The sequence below is a fragment of the Mchenga conophoros genome, linkage group LG10 (assembly GCF_057382185.1).
Source record: "Mchenga conophoros isolate Kocher_MC1m ecotype Shallow Benthic linkage group LG10, M_conophoros_male_GT1.1, whole genome shotgun sequence".
NCBI classification, from domain to species: Eukaryota; Metazoa; Chordata; class Actinopteri; order Cichliformes; family Cichlidae; genus Mchenga; species Mchenga conophoros.
Window position 1 is genome coordinate 497,198 of NC_140535.1, and position 19,840 is coordinate 517,037.

The 19,840-nt window shown below is 43.3% G+C and overlaps 1 protein-coding gene across 1 annotated transcript; it reads left to right on the plus strand.

The window, feature by feature from the left end:
* The first annotated feature begins 1,192 nt into the window (after positions 1–1,192).
* LOC146565143 (rab3 GTPase-activating protein catalytic subunit-like) lies at positions 1,193–19,780 on the plus strand. The gene is made up of 13 exons (XM_085290152.1): positions 1,193–1,212; positions 1,626–1,755; positions 2,763–2,907; positions 3,622–3,714; positions 3,855–4,027; positions 4,630–4,763; positions 4,941–5,068; positions 8,468–8,691; positions 9,432–9,528; positions 13,881–13,984; positions 14,814–14,929; positions 15,227–15,329; positions 19,472–19,780. The coding sequence occupies exons 1-13, from the start codon at positions 1,193–1,195 to the stop codon at positions 19,538–19,540; spliced, it is 1,536 nt and encodes a 511-aa protein (XP_085146278.1). The 3' UTR covers positions 19,541–19,780.
* Positions 19,781–19,840: the final 60 nt, after the last annotated feature.

Genomic DNA, 19,840 nt, shown 5'->3' on the forward strand with positions numbered 1-19,840 from the left:
AGCTGTTGATGAGCACGGCTGGTTTTGTGCTCTTATATACTGTTAGCCTGTTTTGCTGGCGTTAGTGAAGCTGTTTTCAACTGGATGTAACATTGTTGAACTCTGATGATTAATGAATAAACTCTCGATGTGACGACGTGAGCATGTAATTGTAACCCTGTGTTCATTTAGTCGTTTGATACCGTTTAATATCCAGTACATCTATTGGGTGTTTTATAACATGCCCTGGAATCATTTTAAGTTTTACAATGCCGGTGATTTACGACTCTTTCGCGACAGTCAACTGTGGCGTAAACTCTGGCGGGTCTCAGAGCTAGCTTATGTGAGCCAGCAGTGACATCTATACATGCAGTAGCCTTAAAATACTGATTATTTATTCTCCTGCTAGGTAAGAATTTGTGTTTTATATGTTTATTGTCACATTGTGCGCCATGTTATTGTTTCGGTGAAATGAATTTCTACAATGGCGGACTTAGACAAAATAGTGTTACTGTTAATTTGACTCTCTGCAGTGTTTAAATGCTTACATATACACACACAGTTACTGTCCCTCCACACGTAGGACTCAGTTCTGCTTCTATGCCCCATCTTTGTTTACTCTTTCCCACCCAACAAGTGCATAAATAAGATGTTAAAAACGTCATCATCATATCAAACATGATCGATTTGGGGGGAGTTTGTTTGGCACATGCTGACTGCATCTAATTATAATCAGAAGAGGAGGCGAGAGCAGAGAACGAGAGTGCAGCAGTTTGGTGAAAGGAACAGGTGAAGAAGAGGTGAGCATCCAAGAGACGAGCAAGAGGACAGTTTCAAAGCAGACATTATGGCACAATAAAAGCTGTAAGAGCAGAGATTCATTCATATCTTTACTATTTTTCTTTAGCTTCTACTCTCGCTGCTTACAATAAATCCGAGATAAAGAACAAACAAGAACAACTCACATGGCATTGATTGTTTAGTTCAGTTTCACTCTGTGATTGTTTGACATTTCATATAAATGTGACTCTAAAATATAGCCAATAATATTAAAAAGCTGCTGTTACTGAGTGAAACTTGAAGGATTATGATAAACTTCAGTTCTTACTGAATCTGTAACATTGCTTTTTTAAAAATTGTTAAATTACTTTTGTGTCACTGTGCACAGTGAAAAGCTCACCTGATGTAGTGGTGAGGCCATGTTCACCACTAGATGGAGACAACCTGGCACAGGTATTTTCTATACACTAAATTTCACACTGAAAAGCCTTGGTGGGAATTGTTGTTTCATAGAAAGTAAAGGAAAACATGTCTTGAGGTCTTTTTCCAGTGTTTTCAAAATTGTGTTTTTCACATACACATCAAAACTTCACACAGACAAACACACACACAAAACAACAAAATATGTCAAATTAGGGAGGGCAGAGAGCGCAGCCTTTACATTGTTTTATTGTAGAGTGACAGGAACTGCCTATGAGCTTCTAATCAAGCAGAAGTGTTGACGGAAAATCTATCAAAGGAAATACATTGATGAAAATCAAAGAAGAGCAAATGTATGTGATGTTTCATTTTCCTGAGAGCTGATTGGCTGTGATGACTCCTTCAAGTACTTTGTCCTGCTAGTTAAGCCTGCTGTCTGTTCTCAGGCCTCCTCCTGTTTCACTGCCGTATATCCACCACCAGAGGGCTCCACTGACCTGCCTGCTGACATCAGAGCACACCCCTGTGTCATGTGACCTGGCAGGAGTAGCAAAGCTGGACTCAGACCTGGCCCAGGCAAGTTCAAAGGCAGCTGTGGTAGAGAGAGTATATGGGCTCAAATTGTGGTCATAAATATTTTGTACTTGTAAATCAGGATTTGTGTGTGTATGGGATCAGAACGATGCCACCTTGAAATGAAACCGAAAAAAATATTGAAACTGAAATAAATGTACAGCGTGGCTGCGGTCACGGACAAACTTGCATGTGTCTGTTCGGGAATGGCAGATGCTGAGAGGTCCAGCATTTACATTACCGGCTATTTCAAAGTGACAGCCTGAGGTGTTCTTCAGTAAATTGGACTACCAGACAGGAGGACCTGAGGCCCCACCGTATTCTTTTCGGTAAGTTAAATGTGTGTGTAAGCTAATCCGTAACTTAGGTCCTTAGGTGAGCACTCGGCTGTAGGGGAAACTTGTTTTGTAAAGTTCGTTTAGCTAACCCGTGCAGGTGAATGAATTTACCCTGACTAAAGAAATCAAGCGAAACGCACCGGGCTGCTCAGTGACTAACCACGGTTACTGTGCTTTTATTATGAGTATTATACTGTAAGAGCAACAGGCTGGACTCTGCTTCTGCTCCTGTGCAGAGCTGATTATTAATAAGAAGCTCGGTATACAGACAAGGATAACACAGTACCCAGGCTAGAAAGACAACTCCAGTTTGAGGCGCATGTCCTCCTGACATTTGGTGTTTGTGTTAACGATCCAATGGAAAAGCTTTGATGGGAGTGAGCTGTTCACTTGCACTATAGCACACAAAACGCTGCGCTGAGCACTGAGTGTTGCATCCGTGTACACACTGCATTGCTTCATATTTCACTCATAAAGTAGGAAATGGGTGGAGCAGTTTATTAAAAGGGTAAACGTACATGGGTTTGATTGTAAGGTCCAAACAGAGCTGGCACAGGTCTAACAAGCATGAAGGGACAAACTGAGTGTGACATAAGGAAATGCTTACATGTGTAATTATCTTGATTACTGGTGAAGGACTACGTCACATGTAATCAAACATGACTCATTACTTATAAAAACCCTTTAACTAAAAGTGTATCAGAAACTCTCCTCTACTGTTTACTCTGTTTATCACCCAACAGTGACCTCGACCCTCTTCAAGCTCCTCACTGGTCAGTTCGAGTCAGGACGGCTGAAAATCCTCAGTGTTTACTGGGTAAGTTAAACTGATCAGTGGGACACTCAGGGGCAGAGACCATGATGCTTTGGGGCAGACCACAGAGGTTTTACTAGTCAGTACAGATTTCAAACACACCGCTACATACAACATTAAGGTCAGTGCATTAAGTGCACTGACCTTAATGTTGTATTTTTCTGGTTGCTAATACACTTGGATCCATTACAAACATACACATTGTTGTGTGATGTGTGAAGACTTTTTATGGCTTTGTTTTTTGTCCAAACAGCACAGAGGAAACTATTTCTAAGCTAAAATTCATGCATCAAATGATACGCAGCAGATAAGACGGATGTAATCAAGCTACCGATAGAAAGAACATAATAAAGGACAAATAAAGTGTCTTTTTTTCCTCATTGTTCTATGTGTGGGCCTCCTACTTCCTCCCACAGTCCAAAGACATGCAGTTAGTGGGGACAGGTTCATTGGGGCCCTAAATTTCCCACGGTGTGAATGTCTGTCTCTGTGTTTGCCCTGCGACAGACTGGCGACCTGTCCAGGGTGTGCCCCGCCTCTCATGACAGCCCCAAGCACTTTACATGTGATGTAAAGTGGACTTTTCTTTTGTTGCCACGTCCATGATTTAGAAAATGTTACACAGATGTTGTCCTGCTTCGCTGTGCTGAAGCGTGTGCTTCATGAAAAGTTTGAATAAGAAAATATCAGGTCAGTAACTGTTTGTGTTCCCTGTAGGTGAGGCTGTGACAGAGCTCTTTAAACTCTGCTGTAGGACTGAGTGTACAGAGGAGATTCCTGGAAGAGGATACGCTGAAGATGAGGGCAAAGGTCAGGTTCCTGGCTTTACTTGTTGAGTGACCATACTGCATTCTGGAAACGTGCGTAGCTTACTGGGAGATCTGGGCATCTGTGCTGACCCAGGCCTCAGCAATTGAACAGAAACTCTTGGATGTGTTTGTCGTCTGTAGAAAACAGTGATATCAGCTCTGCTTTGTCCAAGCTGACCGAGCCAGCAGCAACTGTGCCCATTTCCAAACTGTCTGTCTCCAACATGGTGCACAGTGCCCGGAAGCACATTCGCTGCCATCGACGCATCGATGAGTCGCCCCCTAACACCGAGATACTCAATTCTGTCCTTCTGGTAAGAGTTAATCATGTAACCTGTTTAAAAGGCATTAACTAGTCGGAGTTGACTAATACTTGACTGAGTTTTAATGGTTTCAGCTCATTTTATGAGGAAACTGATTCTGACAGAAGAGGTGTGGATCCCGTGTTAGGAGACGGTGAGCGTGATATTCAGAGCAGCAGAGACCTCGGAGCGTGTGGTAGTTTGACTCGTACTGATGTGGCTCCTCTGCTTCTTTTCACAAACAGTTTTTCCTTCCTGGTCACTGTTGAGCCCGTCACACTCAGCAGCTCGAGCTAAGACAGCCTTGAATCTTAAAACTACAGCCGTAATTGCATTTATGTCTTAGAGTGCTGGCCACAGATATTGATCCCATCTGACAGCAGCTCAGTAAAGCACAAGAGCGTCATCTTAAACAGGATATCAGGCAGCGTTCTTATTTTTATTGTCTACTTCTGGTCACATCCTGCTTTTGCCACTGAGCGATCAGCATCCTGTGTTTTATCATGAAGTGATGACTACGTGAGCTGCACTTGTTTAATTCTTCTAACATCTAGAAAACAACAGAGTTTCTAAATGACAGACTTATTTATTTGTGTTTGTGTCTCTGTTTCCAGATGCTGCTGTGGAGAAGTCTGACTGTAAGAATAACACTCAGCTGTCCAACTCCAGTGGGACATCGGAGCAAGAGAAAACCTCTGATTATGTATGTTTGCCTCTTCACCACTCGCACACTCAAGGTTACACTCAGGTCAGGTCCAATATAAGTTTCAGAGTGAAGACGGGCTCAGTGCTGTCAGTACTTTGTCAGGATTTTTATTAGAATGTATTAAATTTGGTGTCCTGCTGTTTGATTTCATGCTGGTCTTTTCCCTCGTTGTAGAACCTTTTCCACCAGCTGAAGTCAGCCCCCAGTGACAGTCTGACCTACCGTCTGGCTCTGTGTGTGTGTCTGGTCAACTATTACTACGGTGGGCTGCGGGCTGTTGGACACCTCTGGCAGGAGTTTGTCCTTGAGTTGCGTTACCGGTGGGAAAATAACCATGTTATTTGTGGGTGGGTACCTCACAGGCTCGTGCTGCTTTGATTTTAAAGATGTCACACATATTAACATTTTCATTTTATAGCAGGTAAAATAAGTATTGAACACGTCAGCAGTTCTCTAAGCAAATATATTTCTAAAGGTGCTTTGATGTGAAATTATCACCAGATGTCGGTAACACAGGGACATTAAACACACAGACATTTATTTAGTACTTTATACAAATGTTGGTGATGACAGTTCATGGCAGCTTCTGTATGGAGAAACCAGTCCCATCATTGCTCATGACTTTGACCCACTCACCACACAAACAGTCTATAAATCCCGAATGCTCCGTGGATCCTTCCCACAGATTCGGCTCAGGTGATTGGCTGGGCCGTTCCAGCAGCTTTACTTGATTCCTCTGAAACCAACAGTTTCCATTGGCTGTGTTTGTGATCATGGTCTTGCTGAAACATCCATCCTTGTTTCATCTTCATCATCCTGGTAGATGGCAGCAGATTTTAATCAACAATGTCTCCATTCATCCTTCCTGGAGTTAGATTTAATGGCTCAGTCCCTTTTGCAGCTTGTTATAAAGTTTTTATGCATAACTTTTCTAAGCAATCACACATTTTTTTTGGGAACATCAAAATCATAATGCTCCCACCTCCAGACTTCAGTGTTGCTGTGGTGTTTTTGGGATGCAGCCACCCAAACACGGTGTGTTTACAGCATTCAGAGAGTTTTGCTCTTAACAAAGGCAGTCGCACTTTTCTCCTCTCCCTTAGCTTCCCTGCTTAGCCTCTTATGTCCTTGTCTTGTCTCGTGTTTTTTGTATTACTTTTCCCTGGAACACTCTCTCACAGTCTGTTCTCTAAAACCTAAAAGAGGAATTATGGATTGGATCAACTGCTCCCTGAATGCAATTGACACCCCTTTCTCAACGAGAAGTCTGGGCTCGGGTGAGCCTGAGTGCTGAAGATATCTACCTATTCGGAACCATGGTAACAGGGTTCTGGCTGATCGGAGCTGGCTTGGCCCTGACTTATCGAAGAATTAAGAAAGCGGAACCGGCTGTTCAAACCCCCACAAGGCTGCCCGCTGGGATTCAAACGATGGGAAGAGGCGTGAGTTTCTCAAAATGGGCTCATTGAACGCAGCATGGATAAGATCTTGGAGAAGCTTACGGCTGCTGTGAATACTCAGAATAAGACTTCTGAGTGCAAATTGGATCACATCTTGGAGAAGCTCACTGCGGTCGTTGTTAACTTGTTATTTTCTGTTATATTGCGAGAGTACTGTTGCCCGCGAAGGGTTGTTGTTGGTGTGGAGAAAAATGGCGTAACAAATAAAGCGCTGGGAGTGAGACTACGACGTCGTGTCTTTTGAGTTAACAGTCGTGAGTTCTCAGAATCGGCTCTCTGAGCACAAGAATGATAACATCACGGAGCGCAAGTTTGATAACATCATGGAGAAGCTCACGGCTCTCCAACGGGAGATTGAGAGACCAGTGTCGGAGTGTTAGAACAGCTTTGAAATTCATATGAGCTGTTCGCACTAAAGTAAAAACCTCCATCACTTATGCGGATACCCCTTCGGCCCCAGCCGTGGGCTCAAGGCTGGAGCCGAACAACAACTCCCTGATAACGACTGTGTGTAGACTGTTCTTCCCACTCCATGCAAGGCCACCTGGGTTGGCTGGAAGACTGTTTACTTAGCCTGGCAGGGAGGAGGACACTGTCTCAGCTGAACTCTGGACACGCACACACTTACACAGACATATATACACATGCAGATGTACACTCCTCCCCCCTCCAAACGCCTTCGACGCTTATTCCCCTCCGATGCTGACGGTGGATCAAGGAGACCAGCGCACGCAGGCCTGGATGTGCTGTCTACACTGGCTGTCTCTCACCCTTTACCCATCCCTGTTGCTTGTCATGTGTTTCTTTCGTGTATTAAGAGTTTTTTCATGTGCAGAGGTGTTTTTTTTCTGTTCTCAAACTGATCTCCCTGTTGGAGCTCAGTCTGGGGGGAGTTATTTTTGTCTCCTTATCTTTGGTGCATTGTGGTGCATTTTCCATTGTTATACCTCTCTGACCTGTCTTCCCCATGTGATGTTTGTGTCATGTATGTATGGTCAGAAGGGTAAGATGGCGCTGGCAAAGGTCGGCAGCCTTAACCCAATTTCCATCGGGGTCAGCCTTCAGGATCAATAAAGTTTTATTGAATTGAATTGAATTATGTGACCAAACTATATTAAAGTTAAAGCGTATTGTTGTACCTATGCATTACACTGGAGCAGAGCTTACATACATTCTTACCTGCTTACACTCATCATTCATTGGTGGAGTTGCCCACCCCTGGGTTAAATGTTTGTCTGTCTCTCTGTGTTCGCCCTGCGACTGGCGACCTGTCCAGGGTGAACCCCGCCTACATAAGTAAAAGAAATTCTTATACACACATTAGCGTCAGTGTGCCCTCGAGTTGCTACATGTCTGCTAGTTTTACTGTTCAGGATGTTTTGTGTGTGTGTGTGAACTGCCTGCAGTGAACATAACTGTGCAGTCACACACACAGTAGTCACAGAGAGTACCGCTGTGGTAGGGTGACCATAAAGAGGACACTGGGCCCAGTCATGAAGAACTTTAATAATACTGTTAGCTTAAAGAAAACGACGTCTTCTCTGTGCAGTTAATGAATGGGATATTAATGAATTAATAATAAATGTCATGTAGGCTTTTACAAGTAAACTAGTGTGAAATAAGAGGACTGTTGATCAGCCTACGCTGTGGAAAGCTGTGACTCTGTCACTGACACGTGTGGCATGATGGATGCAGTCATGCTGGGAGAAGCTACGTGAGTGCAGAAACCTCTGATCACCAGACGATCACGTGGTCATCAGTTTTCAAACAGCTCATTGCAGTTTTATAAATCATCTTCAGAGGTTATTTGAACCTTGTCTTTGCAGAGACCTGCAGACCTGAGGCAGTAATGCAGTGATAATGACCAGCACACAGTGTAAGTCATGCTGCAGCTGCCCTGAATCTACAGTGTTGGTTATTCCCACCATGTCTCTATGTTTCTGATCCAGTGTGGACGAGCTCTTTATTCAGTCTGAACTGGTTTTAATACTAAAATACAATTGATTTGTTATTCATAGATTTTCAGATTTACTCTTACACAAAAAAGTAAAACATTTTTGTTGCCAGATCACACGTATTTACTTCCAGTCCTGAACAGAAGGAAATCGTTTTGATGCATAAATGACATTTTATGTTCAGTGACAGCCTGGTGTGCTTGGGTCCATGAATGCAGTGGTGTCGTGAGTGGGCCCTGTTCGAGTCGTCAGTGCCAGTATGAGGTGTCAGTGAATATATTTACACATTACTTCATTTAAAGTACGAGTTTGTGTCTCTGTCCACAGGCAGCCAACCCCGGCTGTGTCCTGGAGGATTTTGTGCGCTGGTATTCACCTCGGGATTACGTAGAAGAGGAAGTGGTCGATGAGAAGGGCAACACGATGGTGACGGGGACACTCAGTCCCAGGATGAAGATCCCAGGCATCATGTGGGTGGAGGCTTGGGAGACTGCCAGGGTCACACCTGCACGACGCCAAAAAAGACTTTTTGATGACACCAAGGAGGCCGAGAAGGTCTGAAGCAGGTCGTTCGTTTTGCCACATGCATGTTTTAAGCCAAACGTGTTTACTAAGTGGATCACAAAGTGTTTTCATGAATGTTTCTGCTGATTTTCAGGATCAGCTTCTGCCATGGGACCGTTTTGGCTCATGTATGTTGGAGAAGTCAGTTTAACACAGATCTGTGCTCACAGACATGTTGAAGCATTTTCACATGTTGATGAAAAAGGATCTGATGCTGTCACACACGATGTTTAACTGACACACAGCAGCTCTCTGTGGTGTGATGGTGTTAAATGAAGAACAACTTTAAACCAGCTTCTATTAATGATCCGGTCGGCTTTATGGGAAAGGGACAAACAGTAACTGGGGTTGTTTCCTCACCCAAAGAGGGTCCTGGATTTGGACCCGGGCAGGTCCCTGCCAAGCGTTTGCATGTTCTTCCTGCACATATGAAAGCAGAGCTCGGAGCTCCAGTTTGCACCATCACTGAAAATGTTGCCTGTCTTTTAAAGACATTGTTTATCCAAAAAGAGAAAGTTAAAAATAATGCTCACTGATAGTCTTATGACAGATTTAAAGATCTGGGTATGACTGGTCCCTCTGTGAATAACCATCATAGAGAAAGGTCACCGTTTATCTGGAGTCTTCTTCAGAGGCAGCCTGTTGGCTGTGCAAAAATATTCTGTTGATCTGAAAGAGCAAAAGGAAAACAGAAGCCAGGCAAACTAAACTTTTTGGGGGTTTGTCTTTAGGTTCTGCACTACATGGCGATGCAGAAACCTGCAGACCTGGCCCGTCACCTCCTGCCCTGTATACTTCATGCAACTATTCTGAAGTTGAAGGAAGAAGGTAAGTCCTCACCGTTTGGTTGAGAAACATGTTTATATGAAATAAAATCAGGGAAAATAACTCTGAGCCCACAGCAGGTAAATTACAGTAAGACTGAAACACAAAAAACTAAAGATATTAAAATAAGTACTAAGAAAATGAAATGCAACCTGAGATGTTAATGGAGAAAAAAACCCAGAAGCTGCATGAATAAAAAAGTAGAAATCTTGGACGCTGCCAGCATAATGCACAGGCTTTTGACGGGGCTCGCACACAAACACAAAGCAGAGGATGAAGCATCACCAAATATGTTTCCAAGCCAAAGAAGATAAGATGAAGCATACCTGCGCAGCGGTGGGTGATGAGGAGAGGCCGCAGCGTGTCTGACTTAAAGTGCAAGTTTGTGACAGTTTAAAGCTTAGCAAGCTAAGACGCCAAATATCCAGAGCACAAAGACAAGTCAGAGGGCTTTTTCAGACACACACTTCTAAACCGTCGTGCTCAACAGTGTCTCTGCTAAAACTGCGTCTGTGCTCTGCCCCCGTAAAGTTGCCTATCGAGTGCTTAATGATAAGGTGCATGGTAGCTGCTTTCCTCTGCAGGTGGATAAAGCCACTGATAGTGACAAAGGAATGACTTCTCTGCAGACAGGCTCCTGGCAGAGCCACTGCAGAGGATCTCTTTACAATCACTGACTGTGAAATGTGAGGACTGTGTGGGGATGTGCAGACGGGGGCGCGACGGCTGGGAAACGAGGAGGGCTGCAAGTGGACGCACTGTATGATACACGCTGGTGTCTAGACAGCTCAGTCCTGAGCTGAGTGATGTAATGACTGATTGCATCGACACAGTCATTACATCAAAATACAACCCCTTTTTTTCGGCACTGAAGCGAAACAGGCTCCGCCCACACAGCCGTTCTGTATCACAGCTGTGATGCAAAAAGATTTGGGCACCACTGGTATAGAGTGACTGGAACCCAGAACCTGGAAGTGTCCAGTGATGTGAGGGTAAAGGACGTCTCACTGTGTACTTTGGTGCACAGATGAGTTTGTGGTCAGTTCAGTGAATGCAGCCCATGAGCTGCAGAAAAAGCCCAAATCCTGAGCCCCCCAAGATTTGGGCTCAAGATGTGTTCTGCACTGCAGGCCCTTGGACTCCATCAGGGTTTGGGCCAGTTTTGAGCTCTTATAAATATCAGAGATGGACACGTGATATTTTCAGGGCTGCGTAGGCATGATGGGTAGAACATGACCCTGGGGTTAAACCCTCACTGTGAAAGGAGCCTGGAAAGTTTCCCCAACATGAATTTCTTTCAGTCAAGTTTTCTCCAGTAATGATCAGAAATCAGATAAAACCCACTCTTTATTTTATTCTACACACAATAAATTGATAATTATTCCAGGATACAGAAAAGTCTAGATTTCGTCTTCAGACTGTCACATCTGGAGCAGGGCATAATTTGATTTGGTTTTTAGAAGAAGCTAAAGATCTTTCAGTCGTGTTGCTGTTGTTCCCTGACACCTGCAGTGCAACCATTAATTTAGCTAATGAGAGTTCACGTATAATTATAACAGGTCTTAGTTTCTGGATCGTCTCTAAGTTGACGGTATACTGCTAAGACCAGTTCTGAGTCTAGAGACAGCCAATGAGAGACACTAGTAAGGACATCACTGAGGAGAGTTTTCTAGTACTTTGGAGAAACCTCAGTCAGCTAACGTCCTGCTGTGATACTCAGACCTTTTCTCTAATTAAACCAGAAAGCTAGTTTTCATTTATTCTGTAATATCCCAGAATGTTTCAGCAGGTCAGAAATGCTTTGGTGAATATCCAGGTTGTATGCAAATTAATTCTGATTAAGTCTGGACTACAAAATACAAAACATAGCTTGGACACAACAATAATGTCCTCGTTTCACTTCTTTAAAAAATTTATTTTGATCTTATGACACTTACTAAAAGCTTTACTTCCAGAAGTTGACAGAGATGCTCCGTGCTGATAACACGTGAATGTGTGAAGGTTTGTATCATATCTATCTAATAGACTCCAGTTTGTGCATGTACAGTGGGGCAAAAAAGTATTTAGTCAGCCACCGATTGTGCAAGTTCCCCCACCTAAAATGATGACAGAGGTCAGTAATTTGCACCAGAGGTACACTTCAACTGTGAGAGACAGAATGTGAAAAAAAAATCCATGAATCCACATGGTAGGATTTGTAAAGAATTTATTCGTAAATCAGGGTGGAAAATAAGTATTTGGTCAATAACAAAAATACAACTCAATACTTTGTAACATAACCTTTGTTGGCAATAACAGAGGTCAAACGTTTACTATAGGTCTTTACCAGGTTTGCACACACAGTAGCTGGTATTTTGGCCCATTCCTCCATGCAGATCTTCTCGAGAGCAGTGATGTTTTGGGGCTGTCGCCGAGCAACACGGACTTTCAACTCCCGCCGCAGATTTTCTATGGGGTTGAGGTCTGGAGACTGGCTAGGCCACTCCAGGACTTTCAAATGCTTCTTACGGAGCCACTCCTTTGTTGCCCGGGCGGTGTGTTTTGGATCATTGTCATGTTGGAAGACCCAGCCTCGTTTCATCTTCAAAGTTCTCACTGATGGAAGGAGGTTTTGGCTCAAAATCTCACGATACATGGCCCCATTCATTCTGTCCTTAACACGGATCAGTCGTCCTGTCCCCTTGGCAGAAAAACAGCCCCATAGCATGATGTTTCCACCCCCATGCTTCACAGTAGGTATGGTGTTCTTGGGATGCAACTCAGTATTCTTCTTCCTTCAAACACGACGAGTTGAGTTTATACCAAAAAGTTCTACTTTGGTTTCATCTGACCACATGACATTCTCCCAATCCTCTGCTGTATCATCCATGTGCTCTCTGGCAAACTTCAGACGGGCCTGGACATGCACTGGCTTCAGCAGCGGAACACGTCTGGCACTGCGGGATTTGATTCCCTGCCGTTGTAGTGTGTTACTGATGGTGACCTTTGTTACTTTGGTCCCAGCTCTGTGCAGGTCATTCACCAGGTCCCCCCGTGTGGTTCTGGGATCTTTGCTCACCGTTCTCATGATCATTTTGACCCCACGGGATGAGATCTTGCGTGGAGCCCCAGATCGTGGGAGATTATCAGTGGTCTTGTATGTCTTCCATTTTCTGATGATTGCTCCCACAGTTGATTTTTTCACACCAAGCTGCTTGCCTATTGTAGATTCACTCTTCCCAGTCTGGTGCAGGTCTACAATACTTTTTCTGGTGTCCTTCGAAAGCTCTTTGGTCTTGGCCATGGCGGAGTTTGGAGTCTGACTGTTTGAGGCTGTGGACAGGTGTCTTTTATACAGATGATGAGTTCAAACAGGTGCCATTCATACAGGTAACGAGTGGGGGACAGAAAAGCGTCTTACAGAAGACGTTACAGGTCTGTGAGAGCCAGAGATTTTCCTTGTTTGAGGTGACCAAATACTTATTTTCCACCCTGATTTACGAATAAATTCTTTACAAATCCTACCATGTGAATTCATGGATTTATTTTTTCACATTCTGTCTCTCACAGTTGAAGTGTACCTCTGGTGCAAATTACTGACCTCTGTCATCATTTTAAGTGGGGGAACTTGCACAATCAGTGGCTGACTAAATACTTTTTTGCCCCACTGTAAATGGAGAGTCCTCTTCACACACTGAGGTTAATTATGGAGTTCCACAGGGTTCAGTGCTAGGACCAATTCTGTTTACATTATACATGCTTCCCTTAGGCAGCATCATTAGAAGACATAGCATACATTTACACTGCTATGCAGATGACACCCAGCTCTATCTGTCCATGAAGCCAGATAACACACACCAATGAGTTAAACTGCAGGAATGTCTTAAAGACACAAAGACCTGGATGGCCGCTAACTTTCTGCTTCTTAATTCAGATCAAACTGAGGTTATTGTACTCGGTTATTGCAGATGGCCCCGCCCCTCCCTGAGCCTGGCTCTGCTGAAGGTTTCTTCCTGTTTAAAGGGAGTTTTTCCTTGTGCCAAAGCACATGTGGGTATAGTCCTGGACAAAAGGCCTAGTTTCTATTTTGCAGATGTGTTCTGTGATCCTCTGAAATAGCTGGATTAATTAACTCCAATAATAATCCATCAAGACTTTGTGGATATGTTTTAATCTCTGTAAAAATTATTATAAAATGTTGTGAAGGTTTTGTTTATTTCAAAAGGATCTGTATTAGTAAGATAATAGTTTGCAGGTTTACTCGATTTTAGGCTTTTTCTCATGTTAACAGTAATTGAGGTTACAAACGTGGCAGGTCTTTCTTTTAATCACAGCTTTCTGTCACTCTGGAAACACTGTCATTTCTTCTCTTTCAGAGTTTGCTGAAGATATTCCATCAGTGCAAAAAACCATTCAGCAAGCTACAGTTCAAGCGAGCAAGCTCCTGCAGTCCCCCAACCAGGACTACAAGAAGTTAGAGGTCAGTGAAAACTCGACCGGACTTTCCACAAAGAATTCAGTTTAAAAGAAAGTATCATTAGATTCACCCAAAAAAGTTTTGTTTTTAAATAAATTATTGATTGATTGTTAACTGTGTTTGTGTTGTAGTTGAGTATGTGCTGTACATGAGGTGTACGTAGACTGGACAGTGTGCACCATGGCTGAGAACTTGGCTGATAATTATTATGGCCATTGATGGTTGAACCATGAAAACAGGGGTGTGGTGCAGTGGGATTGTAGTGGGAGCTGGAGTAACAAACTCCAGTGCTTCCTCAGTGATGGCTAACTTTTTTCTAAACCTAGGTAATTCCTTCGGCTGTTCCCACCTGGGCTCAAAGCTTTTATACTCTGCTGATATCGGATGTGTTTATCAGTGATCGAAAACAGAGACTGAGATTGTTATTATTGAGTTTGATCACACGTTAGGTGCATTAAACACCTGCTTTAATACTGTCCTAAAGTCTGAGAACAATCATCACTTCTTCACATATAAAAATGTTCTTCTCACTAGCACTCAGTATCCATACAGCCCCTTTTCTTTGAATAACACTGTACAGCTGCACAGCTAAACCCCACCATGTTAGTTTTCCTTGATTGGACAGTCTTGTTGTGTAAAAGCATTCTTGGCTTTCTCAAAGTACATTTAAGTATGCCATGTATCCACTGTGACTCCAAACACGCCTTTTACACCCCGAGACTCAGCCTATAACGTTCCACGTAGGAAAAACCACGTATGTGTATAAATGTGACAGTCTTGGGGTCTCATGCTGTCAGGATTGAGCAGACAGTTGTTCTTGTCCTGTGTGCAGGATTTCATTAACCAGCTGCTGAGCATGGAGACAGTCATCACTCAAGCTCGCTCGCTCAAGGCCAAGTTCTCCGTTCCTGAGGACGACAGCGGAGAGGCTGCTGATGAACTGAAGAAGTGAGTCGCAGAGTTTGAGCTGCGCTCACTGACAGCTTTGTTTGTGCTGTTGGTGACATGTAACCGTCTTCACCGTCACTACAGATAGTTAGTCAGTAACTTGTTGTCACGATGAATCTGTTAACGTTTCACAAAGACGGCGTCTGAAGGATCACAGTCAGTTCACACGTTTCTTTCTCGCTCATGTTGGTGGTCTTATTTTATAGTTTTGGCGTCTTCAGGTTTTACATGTTCTTATTTAAGTGTTTTGTTTTGTGGGAATATTGTAACATTTCCCACATTGTGTGTTGTCTCTAGGTTTGTGAGCTCCCTGCTGGAGGAACCAGAGGTGGTAGTGACAGGAGCAGGCCAGGGCCTGGCTGGCAGTATAATCCACAGACTCTTCATCAGTGCTCAGAGGGTAACTCTCACTCTGCCTCCGTGTCCTTCCCACGTCTTGCTGTCAGTTTCATGCATACAGTCATGTATTTGTCATCTATAGAGACATCTTTAGAGGTACACACACACACCACACTTATTCAATATCAGCATCAAGAATAGGTCGGTGTCCCGGTCCTAGAACAAGACATGAAGTCAGCGCTGTTTTATTTATATATACTTCATGTAGATGAAACTGAAAGGACGTGGTCAGCACTGATGTAAAGACGCAGTGTTTTCTGTCAGTGTCAGGAGAGTCTGCTCTATTGTAACGTTGTTTCTTCCTGAAACACACAATTGCTGCTGCTGTGCTGTGAAGCACGTTCAGAGCTATAAGAACCAGTCTGTTTAACTATCAATGAAAAATGAAGAATTATCAGTTTGACTGTGTGACAATTCTGCAGGAACAAAGTTGTGCAGCTCTCTCCACAGTGGAGCAGATCTCCTTCCTGTCTTTGACGCTTCTTTTTCTCTTTCTGCAGTAACAACTATTAATGTGCATTTGTATATGTTTACAGTGTTAGCAGAAACAAAGCTTTGGTGGCCGTGACTCCAGAGATGGAGCCGAGTATCTAATCGAATCATCGGTTTGTTCTTTAAGCCTTAAAAGTGTCCATGTGCTCCACACTGGATCCCAGATTGACTCTGATGCATCAACTGGAACATGAATCCAAAATCCTGCTCCTCACATTCAAGGTCTTAAATAATCAGGCCCCATCTTATCTTAATGACCTTGTAGTACCATATCACCCTATTAGAGCACTTCGCTCTCGCTCTGCAGGCCTACTTGTTGTTCCTAGAGTGTTTAAAAGTAGAATGGGAGGCAGAGCCTTCAGTTTTCAGGCCCCTCTTCTGTGGAACCAGCTTCCACTTTGCATTCAGGTGACAGACAAAACTTTCCTCTTTGATAAAGCACATAGTTAGGGTTGGATAGGCAACCTTGATTAGTCTGCAATAGACCCTGTGCACGAGAAAATGCTAACTTCCTGTTTTAAGATCGGATGCAGGGTTGTACATTTCCGGTAGCTTTACTTTGCGGTCAATTGCTGCTGCAAAGATGGACTCCAAAATCATGTCCAAAATATGAAAACAGAAAGATGGCGTTAAGTTACAAAGAGCAGAAGGTGGGAACACGCACCACTGCTGTGTCATTAAAAAAATCAAATGATCAGTTTTGACGTTTGAAGCGTGCAGATCGATTGGTGGTTTACATCACTCAACACAAGCAGAACTGCATTACAGAATCAGAAGCACATCTCTGTATAGTGACAGTTCTTATGATTTAAACAGGCAGATGTTCAGCATTCAAACTACAGGTGAACAATAGTCAAAGGTTTCCCTGCTAGTCAAGTACACACCTACACAGCATGTCAACAAACCGTGGTAAGGGTCTCTATGCATGAGTATTTACGAAGGGTATGTTGTGACGTACCTTCAAAATTACAGCGGTCCCTCGCTATAACGCGGCCTCGCTGTTTCGCACATTTTTTTTGTGCAGGTTTGCATGGTTTTTTTGTTGTTTTTTTTTTTGCGCACAGTGCTTTGTGTTCTGCGTCCTGATTGGCTGCAGACTATTGTTGATCTCCTCCGTGCCGTCTCTCCTGTACAGTACAGAATCGCTGATTCATTAATGATTCATTGATGTTGAATTATCTCTCAGCTGCTCTGTTCTCATGTGCTGGACCTGAAAACACGGTTTGATCTTTGGTTTCTGTAATACTGGACTTATTTGTCTACGAAGGTTTGAACTTTGAGAGCTTAAACAAGAGAGAAACGTGTGAAAATGTTCATGCCTGTCTGAGTGTATATCAGAATCAGAATACTTTATTGATCCCTGGGGGATCAATAAAGTGTGTAGTGATGGGTTTTACCTTAAAACATCTATAATAATTGTAAAAAATAAAGTTGGCTACTTCAGATTTCACCAATCGCAGGTTATTTTTAGAACGTAACTCCCGCGATAAACGAGGGAGCGCTGTATACAAATACTGAGAAGTATAAAATTTGAATCCTGTCTCTCTCTGAGGCGCGGGGGGAAAAAATATCGACAAGTCGATCAACATCATCTACAGATACATTCGACATCTCGAGAAATGTAAATCGCCACTTGATTCGTCCATTTGGTTGAAAAACCCGACCGTGAACAAGGAGCGAATATCACACCGGAAACTAAGCGCTATGCGCCGGAAGTAGCATATGCTAAGGCGCACACAGGTCTAAGTTATAGGTCTAAGTTCCCCATAATGCACTGGATGTTTCTTCTTCACTCAACATGTGTTAGTAGACCTCTCTGCATTCAGCCCGTCTGCCCCTCATCTATCGATGGATGTTTGTTAGAGGCTTTGGTTCCCACTGTCGCTCACAGACGGTCACCTAATGTTTCCTGTGTAACTGCAGGGTCTTTGCCTTATAACATAGAAGCAGCTTGAGGTAACTGTTGTTGTGATGCTGTGTGTGTGTAATAAAGCTCCCTTACTGACAGTGGGTCACCACAGCTTGTAGCTCCATGTATTTGATGTGGCACGTTTGCCCTCGCTGACACAACCTTAAAGGGATTTGTGTGTATGAATAAAGTTTATTGTTCATACAGTTCATTGCCGTATGTCTGTGAAAGGCTGAATGAGGGTTGTAGCTCCCTCAGCAGCTGTGGAGCGATGGAGATGTGGTTGGTTAGACATGCTGCTTTAGTTTACACTACAAACCACACTCACCTGTTTACACTCCTTTTGTGTTACAACCACCTTGTTACACTCAAATAGAGCTGGGCGATATATCGAGTTTTTAAAAAATATCGATATATTTTTATACGAGATATAAGATGTGACAATATCCTTTATATCGATATAGTCTATGTTACGTTATAATTATACTTGTGGAGCCGCAGGTTTGCCTCTCTTTCGTCCACTTTCGTCTTTACGCAATGTTACTCGGCCTCGCCTCTCCTTCACTGAACACAACTCCTCGTCCCCCATCGCTTCACCTGCAGGAAGCGACAAGATGGACACGGCAAATCTCCGTTAACGAGTTACTGCGCATCGCCCCGTGCGTGGGGCTGGACGGCGTCAACGTGTTAGCTAGCTAACCACGCTAACGAGCTAACCACGCTAACGCCATGCAGCTCAGAGGGGCTGCACGGACTAAAATCCTTTCATTTTCTCAAAAGTTGACAGCGCACCTTATGTATGAATTCTGGTTGTGCTTGATGGCCGCGAACCGATTTTATGTGGAACACGGCGCTCAGCAATCTGTCAAAAAATGTTTTAGTACGACTTTAGTAAGCTACGGAGCTGCACCGCTTGATGGATTGTCGGAGCATTACGGCTGAGCCTCGCGGAGTGATACGTACTGTGCTTCAACGTAATATTACCCTACTGTGTATAAGGACTATAAATGGCACCTGTTAAGAGACGCGGTTGCGAAGCGGATTTCAAACTCCAGGCTGTCAGTCACACAGTACAAGTTGGGAACAGAGCAGCTGTGAAATCTGTCTGTCTTTGTTATTGTGCTCAGCGTCTTTTAGTTTACATTTTGACTGCACAATTGTGAGCTTTTTGTTATGCACAAAAACAACATTGTTTTCTTTTATTTATGGAGCATTATTATTTAATAAATGCTCATAATTTATTTTTGAGTAAATTTTATGTACATCTGCTCTATGTTAATAAAAGTGCCTGTGTGACATCTGGGACACAGCTTTGACTAAGAACTCTCTTTTTGTTCTTACTTTATGGCTTTTAAAAAATATATCGAGATATATATCTTATATCGCCGTCCAGCTAAAAAATATCGAGATATGAATTTTGGGTCATATCGCCCAGCCCTACACTCAAACACCAGATGATGCATCTGAGCCAACTAAGGATTCACTGAGACTGAAGAAGCTCGAGATCATAAGAATTTGAGGCTCAGCTGATACAGTATCATAGGAGAATCCAACCATTGTATGTCAAGAGACTATAGGCAGTGAAAGCTCCATCTGGAGGAGGAACGACGTGGTTCAGAGCGTTGCCTCCTGCAGCTGGTGACATGTTCAGATTTCAGCTCTGTCGATTAGAAAGTCTGTTTTTGTTTTTCATCTGTGTGTTGCTCTTTCATCCTTTTCTTCTTCCTGTTTCTTGCATCAAGCTGGCTGACTTCACCACTGATGAGGTAACCATGAGCAGTAAGCCTCGTGTCGCTCACAGTTACATTTAACATAGTGCGATAAACACACTCAGTCATTATAAGGTACATCCTCTAAAGGTTCACATAACAGACAAACAGGATAATAAAAATAATCTGGTTCTTTGCAGCGTCCTCAGATGAACAACACACGACATTATTACACGTCTCAGTATTTGTTACACTGAACACAAATATAAACACAACACTTTTGTTTCCATGAGCTGAACCGGATCCTGACTGGTTTTGCGACATGTGTGTCATTGTGCTACACATGTACGGCATATTTCAGAGTGGCCTTTTATTGTGGGCAGTCTCAGACACACCTGTGCA

Excerpts from the sequence above, each read along its gene's own strand:
- LOC146565143 (XM_085290152.1), top strand. The coding sequence starts at position 1,193 with ATGGAGACAACCTGGCACAG. Across the intron at positions 4,764-4,940 it reads ACACTCAAGGTTACACTCAG|TACCGTCTGGCTCTGTGTGT; the intron begins GTCAGGTCCAAT and ends GACAGTCTGACC. Across the intron at positions 5,069-8,467 it reads AATAACCATGTTATTTGTGG|CCAACCCCGGCTGTGTCCTG; the intron begins GTGGGTACCTCA and ends GTCCACAGGCAG.